The 13,495-nt window shown below is 47.3% G+C and overlaps 1 protein-coding gene across 1 annotated transcript in view; it reads left to right on the top strand.

Moving 5' to 3' along the window:
• LOC144604540 (collagen alpha-1(XIV) chain-like) overlaps window positions 1-13,495 on the top strand; it is a 116,632-nt gene that overhangs the window by 16,659 nt on the left and 86,478 nt on the right. The window contains 7 exon segments of the mRNA XM_078419072.1: window positions 2,539-2,682; window positions 4,122-4,292; window positions 6,685-6,879; window positions 8,807-8,962; window positions 10,320-10,439; window positions 11,120-11,284; window positions 12,546-12,707. Coding sequence (XP_078275198.1) covers window positions 2,539-2,682; window positions 4,122-4,292; window positions 6,685-6,879; window positions 8,807-8,962; window positions 10,320-10,439; window positions 11,120-11,284; window positions 12,546-12,707 — 1,113 coding nt within the window.

Raw genomic sequence — 13,495 nt, 5'->3', positions numbered from 1 at the left:
GTAACTATACCGCTGTGCCACCGTGCCGCATGATATGACATACGTAACGAAAACTGAACATTGAAGTTCCTACTTGCAACAGCGAAACATGTAGAGACATTTGTAGACAGCCAGTGACCTGGGTTTGATGTTTGATCCCGACCTCGGGTGCTGTCAGTGTGGAGTTTGCACGTTCTCCCTGTGTCTGCATGGGGCTTCAATAGACAATAGGTGCAGGAGTAGGCCATTCGGCCCTTCGAGCCAGCACCACCATTCAATGTGATCATGGCTGATCATTCTCAATCAGTACCCCGTTCCTGCCTTCTCCCCATACCCCCTGACTCCGCTATCCTTAAGAGCTCTATCTAGCTCTCTCTTGAATGCATTCAGAGAATTGGCCTCCACTGCCTTCTGAGGCAGAGAATTCCACAGATTTACAACTCTCTGACTGAAAAAGTTTTTCCTCATCTCCGTTCTAAATGGCCTACCCCTTATTCTTAAACTGTGGCCCCTGTTTCTGGACTCCCCCAACATTGGGAACATGTTTCCTGCCTCTAACGTGTCCAACCCCTGGTGCTCTAGCTTTCTCCAGGTGCTCTAGTTTCCTCCAACATCCCAAAGACATGCAGGCTTGTAGATTAGCTGGCCTCTGTAAATTGAGTCTGGTGTTTAGGGAGTGGGTGAGAAAGTGGGATAACAGAGAACTAGTGTGAAGGGGTGATCGACGGGTGGCATGGTCTCGGTGGGCCGAAGGGCCTGCCCATGCTGCATCTTTCAGATATTTAACCTACAATATCGCAATGATTTATATTTGAAGAAGGCTTATTCTGAAATGTTATTTCTTGTTAATGTTAGGGCATCTTCATTTCATGATGGTTTAAGTGAAATGTCCACTTTCTAGACTTAGGAATATACTTTTATATTTATATTGTGTTCTTTACAGGTGTAACGTAGAACTGGTATGATAGACTCAGTGGGTCGAAGTGGGCCTGTTTCCATGCTGTATCTGTAAGCTAAACCTTGTAAATAAATTCATTTTTAAAAGGCAAAAGTAAATATTCCAGTTCTTTGCAAGCACGGGATAAGCTAAATATTTATTTGCCACTGTTGATGAAAACAGACCCGTTCTAAATACCTTGAGTGTTAAAAATGCTCTTTTGGCACCTTGCCAGAATAGTGGTACATGTCTGTACAGATGAGTACAGACACCAATCCAAAACATTTTAATTTTTTTGTTGTTGTTAAGGCAACCAAACTCTTTGTCAGTCCAAAGATCGACGCAAAGTGCTGGAGTAACTCAGCAGGTCAGGCTGCATCTCGGAGTTTAAGTTTGAGTTTAATTTATTGTCACGTGTACCGAGGTACAGTGAAAAACCTTTGTTGCGTGCTGACCAGTCAGCGGAAAGGCAGCACATGATTACAATCGAGCCGTCTACAGTAATAAAGGGAATAAAGCAAATAATGGTTAGCGCAAGGTAAAGTCCAATCAGAGGCAATCTGAGGGTCTCTAATGAGGTGGGTAGTAGTTCAGGGCTGCTTCTAATTGTTGGTAAGATGGTTCAGTTGCCTGATAACAGCTAGGAAGAAACTGTCCCTGACAATATCTGTAGGAAAGAACTGCAGATGCTGGTTTAAATCGAAGGTAGACCCAAAATGCTGGAGTAACTCAGCGGGACAGGCAGCATCTCTGGAGAGAAGGAATGGGTGACGTTTCGGGTCGAGACCCTTCTTCAAACCTCTCAGTGATTCCATTTTATTACACCTGTTCAAATGCAAGTTGTTGTTGGAGTAATTCAGCTTCTGCAGGCGTGCGTTGGATAGATTGCTTCATCTATGGTGGCCTGCACATTCGACCAACATAATCAACCCTTCACTGTGGGATTGTAAGTTAATTGGCCTTTGTACATTACTCCCAGTGTGTAGGGAGTGGATGCGTAAATGGTTCTAACATAGAACCAGTGGCTATGGATGATTGATAGTCGGCTTGGACTCGGTGGGCTGAAGGGCCTGTTTCCATGCTGTATGGAATTCAATGTGATCATGGCTGATCATTCTCAATCAGTACCCCGTTCCTGCCTTCTCCCCATACCCCCTGACTCCGCTATCCTTAAGAGCTCTATCTAGCTCTCTCTTGAATGCATTCAGAGAATCGGCCTCCACTGTCTTCCACAGTGAATTCCACAGATTTACAGAAGTTTTTCTTCATTTCCGTTCTAAATGGCCTACCCCTTATTCTTAAACTGTGGCCCCTGGTTCTGGACTCACCATTGTGACACTTGATAATTAAATAAGTTTTTTTTTTTCTTGTCACTGTTAGGGAAAGCCTAGTTGACTTGAGTCTGAAGAAGGGTCTCGACCCAAAACGTCACCTATTCTTTTTTCTCCAGAGATGCTGCCTGATCCGCTGAGTTCCACCAGCATTTTGTGTCTATCTTTGGTATAAACCAGCATCTGCAGTTCTTTCCCACTCATAGTTAATTTCATGATTGTTTATGAGAATTGGCCCAGTCTGTAGCCATTATTAATGTACTTTTATATTGCTATTCTTTTTTTTTTTAGGCACTTCTGAACGGGAAATAATCTTGAAGACCAACATAGCAAAAGCAACTGTTGTGGGTCTTTCTCCCACTCAAGAGTACACGCTTCAGATATTACTGATTAATGGAATTCGTGAGCAACATTATGCCAAAAGGAAGTTTATCAGTAAGAAATTAATTCGCAATCCTCAAAAATGAATGTTCTAGGGCTTTTGTCCAATCTCAGTTGACGCCATTTTAAGCGTTTGTCGGCACTGGGCCTGTACTCGCTGGAGTTTAGAAGGATGAGGGGGGGACCTCATTGAAATGTACCGAATAGTGAAAGGCCTGGATAGAGTGGATGTGGAGAGGATGTTTCCACTAGTGGGAGAGTCTAGGACGAGAGGTCACAGCCTCAGAATTAAAGGATGTTCCTTTAGGAAGGAGATGAGGAGGAATTGCTTTGGTCAGTGGGTGGTGAATCTGTGGAATTCTTTGCCACAGAAGGCTGTGGTGGCCAAGTCAATCGATATATTTAAGGCAGAGATTGATAGATTCTTGATTAGTACGGGTGTCAGGGGTTATGGGGGGAAGGCAGGAGAGTGGGGTTAGGAGGGAGAGATAGATCAGCCATGATTGAATGGTGGAGTAGACTTGATGGGCCTAATTCTGCTCCAATCACTTATGACTTGTGACTTACGAAACTAAAATGAAATTAATCGACATACTTTCTGAAAGAATGAATTCAAGCTGAAGGCGGCACAGTGGCACAGCTGGTAGAGCTGCTGCCTCACAGCGTCAGCAAAACGGGTTCAATCCTGACATCGGGTGCTGTGTGGAACTTGTACCTTCTCCCTGAGACCGTGTGGGCTTCCTCCGGGTGTTCTGGTTTCCTCCCACAACCTAAAGACGTACATTTTTGTAGCTGGGAGGAAATCAAAGCAGCCAGTAAAAACCCACGGAGGTCACAGGGAGAACGTGCTAACTCCGCACAGACAGCACCCGTAGTTGGGATCGGACTTGGGTCCCTGCCGCTGTGAGGCAGCAACTCTACTGCTGCGCCACGTTGCCGCCACCATCTTCAATACTTGGGCTATCACTGGCGTGGCCTGGTGCTTCATTGTATGCGGGATGACATAAATGTTTCCTAGCCCGGGGGTAATTTGTATGTGTATAGTTTCTAACAATTTGTGGAACAGTAGAAACAGGCTGCATGTTGTAAACCAGGGAACTGCAGTTGCTGGAATCTAGAGCAAAACGCAAAGTGCTGGAGTAACTCAGAGTTTCAGGTAGCATCTGTGGAGGAAATGATCAGGCAACGTTTCGGGCCGGGATTGAAGAAGGGTCCAGACCTGAAACATCGTTTGTCCATTGCCTCCAGAGATGCTGCCTGACCTATTGAGTTACTCCAGCACATTGTGTGTTGTTGTATACTGCACTTTGCTGAACTCTGTAATTAGGTGCTTGCATGGTGCTTAACACTCCACTCTGTACTATACTTTAACCTTTGCAATGGCAAACACCACCGTAACGTGGGCTGAGAGTTTGCATGGCATGCTTCATTTGTGCATCAGTTACTTTTGCCATCTTGCTTCATTGTGTTCCATCTTACATTCTCCATTTTAGTTAATGTCCTAAAAGAACACCATTCAAAGAAAGCTCACAAGAAGAAACATAGTGGGAGGATCGTGGGGTCAGAGGGAGAGAATGGGACTCGGATAGACCTTGGCATTCCTACAAGCAACACGACAAGCCTGAATCAAACGGAAACGATACATGGAACACAATCCAGAAAAGGTAGGTAGGCAAAGCACATGAACGAGCTGCCAGAGGAGGTAGTTGAAACACAGAAACATAGAAAATAGGTGCAGGAGGAGGCCATTTGGCCCTTCGAGCCAGCACCGCCATTCATTGTGATCATGGCTGATCATCCACAATCAGTAACCCATGCCTGCCTTCTCCCCACATCCCTCGATTCCAGTAGCCCCTATCCAGAAGCTCTATCTAACTCTCTTTTAAATTCATCCAGTGAATTGGCCCCCACTGGCCTCCTGTGGCAGAGAATTCCACAAATTCACAACTCTCTGGGTGAAAAAGTTTTTTCTCACCTCAGTTTTAAATGGCCTCCCCTTTGAGACTGGGACTATCCCAACATTTAAAAAAATGGTAAGACAGGTATATGTGTAGGGCAGGTTTGGAGGGATATGGACCAAGTGCGGGCAGGTGGGACTCATGTAGCTGGGACATGTTGATCAGTGTGGGCAGGTTGGGTCGAAGGGCCTGTTTCCATGCTGAATCACTGCATGATTTTATGAGTCTAATATTTTTATAGAACCAAGAAACTCGGAAACACCATTTAGTTAAATAATCAGCGTATGCACAAAGTACAATGAAGCGTAGAGAGGAGGTGTTGACCCTCTGCCCAGGCAGACCGGAGTGCACTGAGGTGATCAATGAAACATTTACTGCCCCTTTCCAACTAATTCCCCCCCATCACCGTTGTGTTTGGTCTCCGCTTGGGGATGGCGCAGGCGGGTAGAGTTGCCGCCTCACAGCACCAAAGGCCCGGGTTCGATCCTGACTGCGGGCGCTGTCTGTACGGAGTTTGTACGTTCTCCCCGTGACCACGTGGGTTTTCTGCAAGATCTTCGGTTTCCTCCCACGCTCCAAAGACGTACAGGTTTGTAGGTTAATTGGCTTTGGTAAAATTGTAAATTGTCCCTAGTGTGCGTGGGACACTGTTGGTGTGCGGGGATCGCTGGTGGGCGCGGCTCGGTGGGCCGAAGTGGATGTTTCTGCGGTGTTTCTCTAAACTAAACTAAACCTGCCTGCTGTGGGCAGGATATAATGATAACTGAATCCAATGATTCGCACTGGAATCAACACAACCCGAAGTCGCCAGAAGGTTCAATGTTTCTGTATTGTCACGTGTGCACTGCACAGTGAAATTGGTATTGCATAGATCACACCTGCACCAGTTGCTATATTTTGGCGCCGTTTACATACAGTCTAAAGACCGGTCCCACTCGATGGAGCTCGATGTACTGGTGGTTCTCCTGACCCAGGTGAGCCCCAGGCCGCTGCAGACCCCTGCAACAGACATTAAAAGTAGACGGAGTGGCCAGCCAGCGGCCCTTAAAGGTCTCGCTGCAAACTCTGGAATGAACAACAGGTTTAGTTTTTCACATAAACGTTTATTGGATGTGCAGACCAAGAAAAGTCTTGCTAAGGGCCAAATACCTTTGTAGAATCACTGCCAGACTCGCTCCCTCACGGCACCAGAAAACCGGGTTCCATCCTGACCCCGGGTGCTGTCTGTGTGGAGTTTGCATGTGCAGTGTAGCCCCTGTTCCAATATCTAAAGGGGCTGCTCCTTGCTTTTTGGCTGCACTTTTCACCCACCATCCTCATCTTTGGACACCCTGTGCGTAGGGGGGAGGGTGGGGCCGAAGATGTCCTTGTTGGGTTGCTCCTGGGCCTGGCCAAGCTGGCCATCCGCCAGTCACGGCGCCAGGCGGAAGATGGCTCTGCCCGAGCCGGCTGCCTGCCCCTTTTCCGGGGTTACGTCCGCACGCGCCCGGGTGGTGTTGGAGAGGGACCGCGCGCTGTCCACGGGCACCCTGGGGGATCTCCGGGACCGCTGGGCACCGCGGGGGATTGGATGTATCCTGGATGGGGATTGTAATATAATTGTATAATAGTTTCAATTGGTATATTTGTTTGTATAGTATTCTGGTGGTGGGTTCTGTTTTGGTTTTATTGTATTGTATATATCATTTTAATATTTGAATAGATATTTTTGATTTTTTTAAAAAAGGAAAAGAAAGATGTGCAGTGTGGTTTTGTAGGTTAATTGGAAATAGACGGTAATGTGTGGGGAGCGTTTGTGGAAAGTGGGATAACATCGGATTAGTGTGTAAATGGGTGATCAATGGACAGTGTGGACTCAGTGGGCCAAAGGGCCCGTTTCCATGCTGTATCTCTAAACTAAACTACAGTGGCATGGGTGATAATAAATAGGTATCACAATCGTACCACCAATCTCCACACTGGGTTAATGCCAACCTCCGCTAATCCTACGTCAAGGCCGTGTGCTCATTATGTTTCCATTTTGGGGAATGGGGGGTGGGGGAGACACGGCAGTGGGTTGGGAATAGTTGTAAGTCTCAGTTTCCTCTCATGATTGCAGTGAAGAATTCAGAGCGAAGAAAGTCGTCAGACAAGACGTCGGAGAGCAAAACGCGACAATCGAGCACGTCCGCTGCTGAAAATGAAAGGACGTCGCAAACGAAAAATGCAACTCAGAGTTTGCCTAAAAATAGAAGGAAAATGGGGCAGGACAAACGAAAGGAAGAACATGTGACTGAAGAGTTTCCAACAGGAGGTGAGGAGTTTGCATCGGAAGAGGTGGAGGCAGAAATAAAAGAGTTTGTAGGCTAATTAGCTTTGTGAAATTGGTAAACGATCCCTAGTGTGAGTGTGTGTGGGATGGTGTTAGTGTGCAGCGATCACGGGTCGGTACCGACTCGGTGGGCCGAAGGGCCTGTTTCCACGCTGTACCTCCAAAGTAAAACTAAACTGTGATACATATCGCTCGCTCATTTGGATTTCACATCGCAAACACGTGCCCTGCCGTGACGTTTCAGGTCGAGACCCTTCTTCAGATACGTCACCCGTACCTTCTCTCCAGAGATGCTGCCTGACCCGCTGAGTTACTCCAGCATTTTGTGTCCATCTTCGGTTTAAACCAGCATCTTCAGTTCCTTCGTACACGTGTCCCTGCCTTGTTTCGCTTAAAAGGAGAGTGAACAGAGTTCACTCTGTCTGTAAAATTGTATCCCTGCCGACAGAGACTTTTGTACAAGATTGGACAATTCGAAGACGATAAATATGTATTCTCAAATTTCCGTTCCGTTCCTTTTCGATGACTGGAGCCAAGTGAAGAACAAATAATCCCTTATTCAAATATCTACAAAGTCGAGTCTAAATTGTATTCCTCCAGGATTTGCTATGTGCTGGGGCGGTAAATGCTGGCAATGTCAGTGATGCTCAGACACTGAACAAAACAAAGACACAGAGTGGACTATGAAGAAGGGTCTCGACCCGAAACGTCACCCATTCCTTCTCTCCCGAGATGCTGCCTGACCTGCTGAGTTACTCCAGCATTTTGTGAATAAAAAGACACAGAGTGCTGGATTAGTAACTCAACGGGTCAGGCAGCATGAGAAATGTAGACACAAAATGTTGGAGTAACTCAGCGGGTCAGGCAAGCATCTCTGGAGAGAAGGAATGGGTGATGTTTCGGGTCGAGACCCTTCAGCATCTCTGGAGAACACGGACGTTTCAGGTGTGGAGCCTGCTTCACAATTGACTGATTGTGGTGATAGTGGACTGAAAGCTGGAGCAGAGGAGGGGCAGGGCAAAGCCTGGCAAGTGATAGGTGGATACAGGTGAGAGGGGTTTTGATGGGTCGATGATTGGGCATAGACCAGAAATGAAAAGGCGTGAGACAATGATGATAGAGGAGTTACAAATTTCACCTCTGGCCTTTGTCCAACCACGTGCCAATCGACCTCCCACACCTCACCTGTATCCACCTATCACTTACCAGCTTTGTCCCGCCCCTCCTCTCTTCCAGTTTTCTCCCCAACCCCAACCCCAATCAGTCTGAAGAAGAGTCCCAACCTTTAACGCCACTTATTTATGTTCTCCAGAGATGCTGTCTGAGTCGTTGAGTTACTCCAGCACGTTGTGTCATTTTTAATGTAAACCTTGTGTCCCATTCCCATTTCAGGCTGATCATTGGTGTTGCTGCCTGAAACAAAAATCCCAGAAGCAGTTTGGTGAAAAATGGGAATGGGTTTCGGGTCAAGATGCTTCAACAGACTGAGAGTCAGGAGGGAGAAAGAGAGAGAGAGAGAGAGAGAAAGAGAAAGAGAAAGATAGAGATATGGATATGGAGATAATATTGGGGGAGTCCAGAACAAGGGGCCACAGTTTAAGAATAAGGGGTAGGGCATTTAGAACTGAGATGAGGAAAAACTTTTTCAGTCAGAGTTGTGAATCTGTGGAATTCTCTGCCTCAGAAGGCAGTGGAGGCCAATTCTCTGAATGCATTCAAGAGAGAGAGCTGGATAGAGCTCTTAAGGATAGCGGAGTCAGGGGGTATGGGGAGAAGGCAGGAATGGGGTACTGATTGAAAATGATCAGCCATGATCACATTGAATGGCGGTGCTGGCTCGAAGGGCCGAATGGCCTCCTCCTGCACCTATTGTCTATTGTCTATTAACATCGTTGCTTTGACATTGCAGGCTCCCAGTATTCGTGCCAAGCAAGAGCTGTCGCTGACATCATCATCGTGATCGATGGATCGTGGAGCATTGGCAGAGCAAACTTCCGGCTGGTGCGACAGTTTCTGACCAACTTAATTACACCTCTTCATGTTGGTGCAGATGGAATTAGAATAGGTGAGTACAACACAAAGGGTGGTGGGTGCACGGAACATGGGTAGGACAGGTTTAGAGGGATATATGCCAAACGCAGGCAGGTCTGACTAGCGTAGCTGGGACATGTTGGCCGGTGTGGGTAAGTTGGGTAAGCTGGACCTGCTTCCACGGTGTGTCATTCTATGACTCTATAACAACTTCAACCCATTGTTTTTTAATTTAGTTTATAAGTTCATAAGTCCTAGGAGAAGAATTAGGCCATTCGGCCCTTCAAGTCTACTTCGCCATTCAATCATGGCTGATCAATCTTTCCCTATCAGTCCCATTCTCTTGCCTCGTCTCCATAACCCCTGACACCCTTAGTTTAGTTTAGCCTACTGTCACCTGCACCAAGTTATAGTAGAAACCATTTTTCTCAAGTGCTATCCAGTCAGCTGCAAGACAATACATGATTACTATTGAACCATCCACAGGATAAAGGGAATAATGTTTAGTGCAAGGTGAAGTTCGATTAAAGATAAATTGGCCTTAGTGTGTAGGATAGGGTTAGTGTGCGGGGATCGCTGGGCAGCACTAGCCCAGTGGGCCGAAGGGCCAGTTTCTACGCTGTATCTCTAAACTAAACCAAATCAGGAACCCTTGTTGGAAATGGTATAAGGGTAGATATTGTTGAGAACCAAGTTAGCGGTGGTATTCTCAACTGTTGTTGATAGGGTCGAAAATTGCAGAAAGGTGTTTTTAATAAGATACATATATTGAAGCTGGTGCCTGCTGAATGATATTTGTTCCTTCAAAAGAGGGTGAAAGAATTGTGGAAAAGAGAAAGGCACAAAGTTCTAGAGTAACTCAGTGGGGCAGGCAGCATCCCTGGAGAACATGGATGGGCGATGTTATGGGTCGAGACCCTTCTTCAGACTGATTGTAGTAGGGAGGAAAAGGAACATTATTTCAGCCTGAGTGGGAAGGTGGTGAACTAAATATTAGACAATAGACAATAGACAATAGACAATAGGTGCAGGAGTAGGCCATTCAGCCCTTCGAGCCAGCACCGCCATTCAATGCGATCATGGCTGATCACTCTCAATCAGTACCCCGTTCCTGCCTTCTCCCCATACCCCCTCACTCCGCTATCCTTAAGAGCTCTATCCAGCTCTCTCTTGAAAGCATCCAATGAACTGGCCTCCACTGCCTTCTGAGGCAGAGAATTCCACACCTTCACCACTCTCTGACTGAAAAAGTTCTTCCTCATCTCCGTTCTAAATGGAACGCAGTCCCTTCAATCTACCTTGCAGCATCAGTCATGATGTACAGAGGGAAGTGGTTTTCAGGGAATGTGTCACAATCATGCACTGTCCAATGATTATTCTGCTCGTGGCAGGATTAATTCAATACAGTGGAGAGCCGCGGACAGAGTGGGACCTGGCCAAATATTCCACCAAGAACCAGGTGCTGGAAGCAATTCAAAGAATGCGTTACAAGGGAGGCAACACATACACAGGTAATATTTCTTGCTAATGATGCAGGAGTGATTGTTCGAGGGCGGCACGGTGGCGCAGCGGTAGAGTTGCTGCTTTACAGCGCCCGGTTCGATCCCGACTACGGGGCGCCGCCTGTACGGAGTCCGCACGTTCTCTCCGTGAACTGCTTGGGTTTTCTCCGGGTGCTCTGGTTTCCTCCCACGTGCGAGAGTCGTACACGTTTGCGGGTTCATTGGCTTGGAGGTCGGCTGCAGAAGGCTGATGGTGGCCGGGGGGGGAGAGGGACGACGGTGCACCAGACGACCAGCTGGAGGCGGGGGCAACAGCAGAGGAACGTTATGGCCAACGGCGCCTGTGACCGACCGGGCAATGCCGCCCAAACCTGGTGAGGTAAAGGATTTCACCGATATTCCTGGTACACATGACAATAAAGGAACCATTGATGCAATGACTCAATGATACTTTATCGTCAAATGTACCTAGATGGGGTGAAATTCTTTTTTCCCCCCTATATAATGCCCGGGGTACACAGAGGCAAAGTACGACAAAGTACGAGCCCTTTGTTCTCGGCCACCCCTCCCCCCACCCACCCCCGGTTAGGTCCCTCTTCGTTGAGCCATTGAACCACCGTTAGCCGAGTGTTCGGCTGGGTTCTGCATAGATACTGTGATGACGGATTTCACCGCTTTTGTCTCGTTAGCTCTGGCCTTGGACCACGTTTACAGAAACACGCTCCAACCATCGGCGGGCGCCCGACCGGAAGCCGCAAAGTTCCTGCTCCTCCTCACCGACGGCAAGTCCCAGGATGATGTCAACTCATCGGCTCAAAGCCTGAAGAATGCGGGCGTGGAGATATTTGCCATTGGTGAGTGGAACGTCCAGCACCCGTGACTGTGCGGTTCCCCCGCCGACTCTCCACAAGAAATCTGCACTGTACGGAGCTCGACGGGCCGAACGGCCTAGTTCTGCTCCTATAACCGGTGAACTTCACTTTCAGACTGCAGTCTGATAGACTCCACTGATGGATGTTCTGAAAAACTCAATAACCATCTTAGATATTTTTTTAGATTTAGAGATACAGCGCGGAAACAGGCCCTTTCGGCCCACCAAGTCCGCGTCGCCCAGCGATCCCCGCACATTAACACTATCCTACACACACTAGGGACAATTTTTACATTTACCCAGTCAATTAACCGACATACCTGTACGTCTTTGGAGTGTGGGAGGAAACCGAAGATCTCGGAGAAAACCCACGCAGGTCACGGGTAGAACGTACAAACTCTATACAGATGGCGCCCGTAGTCAGGATCGAACCTGAGTCTCAGGCGCTGCATTCGCTGTAAGGCAGCAACTCTACCGCTGCGCCACCGTGCCGCTCCTCTTGGCCCCATCACCTCCACAAGGTACCTACTGATGCGTCGAACAAAAGACCAGGCTTTAGTGCAACTTAATGTGTGGGAAGGAACTGCAGATGCTGGTTCATACTGAAGATAGACACAAAATGCTGGAGTGCCTCAGCGGTTCAGGCAGCATCTCTGGAGAAAAAGAATAGGTGATGTTTCAGGTTGGAACCGTTGTTCAGAATGGCCTGAAAAACTCAACCCATTCCTTCCATCCAGAGGTGCTGCCTGACCCATTGAGTTACTCCAGCAATTTGTGTTCATCTTCAGTACAACTGAATCTTTATTAGCATTTGAGTCACTTGAGCACGCATGCAAACCACGGACTTTAAATAACTTATTTTATCTACTGTTTCGGCTTATCACTTCCACCAACTCACGAGACTTGGGACTTGGAATCAAATGCTACCCGTGTGAATGAATATGTCCAATTTACTGTGCTGATAGGAAAGAACTGCAAGTGCTGGCTTAAATCGAAGGTGGACACAAAATGCTGGAGTAACTCAGCGGGTCAGGCAGCATCTCTGGAGAGAAGGAATGGGTGACGTTTCTGGTCAAGAACGTCACCCGTTCCTTCTCTCCAGAGATGCTGCCTGACCCGCTGAGTTACCCCAGCATTTTGTGTCTACCTGACCGTGCTGGTAGCAGGGTAGTCTTCCCTGAGCTTCGCGCCCGTTCACACAGCACAGTGTCGATGCCTGACGGGGCTGTTTAATTGTGTTTTAGGTGTAAAGAATGCGGATAAGGCCGAGCTGAAGCAAATTGCATCCGATCCACTTGACCTCCACGTGTACAACGTCCTTGGATTTAATCTTCTCGACTCTCTCAGTGATAGACTCACAAAGATCCTCTGTGGACAGATGATGGCAAAGGCAAACAAAGTGAAAAGTACTCATTCAACTTCCTTGTCTTTCTTAAAATTCAATGCAATTCATTGCTTTTCCATGTTGTTGATGGACTGCCTTCTGGAACCATGTCTGTGGACTAAGTATAGAGAATTGGGTTTGACCTTATTATTCAAATCTTGATCCTAAATCAAGTGCAGCTGCTTTCTCCGCGTCAAAGCCCACAATGATGTCTTTCAAACATCATCCTGCTATTTTTTAGCATGCAAGAGTAAAGAGGCACTTCCTTTGAAAATAGAGTCCCAGATGGAGTTATACAGCAAGGACACAGGCCCTTTGGCCCAACTTGTCCTTGCTGAATCTGAGGAAAGACATTCTTGCCATAGAGGGAGTACAGAGAAGGTTCACCAGATTGATCCCTGGGATGGCGGGACTTTCATATGAAGAAAGACTGGATAGACTCGGCTTGTACTCGCTGGAATTTAGAAGATTGAGGGGGGATCTTATAGAAACTTACAAAATTCTTAAGGGGTTGGACAGGCTAGATGCAGGAAGATTGTTCCCGATGTTGGGGAAGTCCAGAACAAGGGGGTCACAGTTTAAGGATAAGGGGGAAGTCTTTCAGGACCGAGAAGAGAACGTTTTTTTTCACACACAGAGTGGTGAATCTGTGGAATTCTCTGCCACAGAAGGTAGTTGAGGCCAGTTCATTGGCTATATTTACGAGGGAGTTAGATGTGGCCCTTGTGGCTAAAGGGATCAGGGGATATGGAGAGAAGGCAGGTACGGGATACTGAGTTGGATGATCAGCCATGATCATATTGAATGGCG

Source organism: Rhinoraja longicauda, chromosome 22 (genome assembly GCF_053455715.1).
Source record: "Rhinoraja longicauda isolate Sanriku21f chromosome 22, sRhiLon1.1, whole genome shotgun sequence".
Classification (NCBI taxonomy): Eukaryota; Metazoa; Chordata; class Chondrichthyes; order Rajiformes; family Arhynchobatidae; genus Rhinoraja; species Rhinoraja longicauda.
Note: the sequence above shows the minus strand (reverse complement) of the source record. Positions and strands in the feature narration are given on the sequence as shown.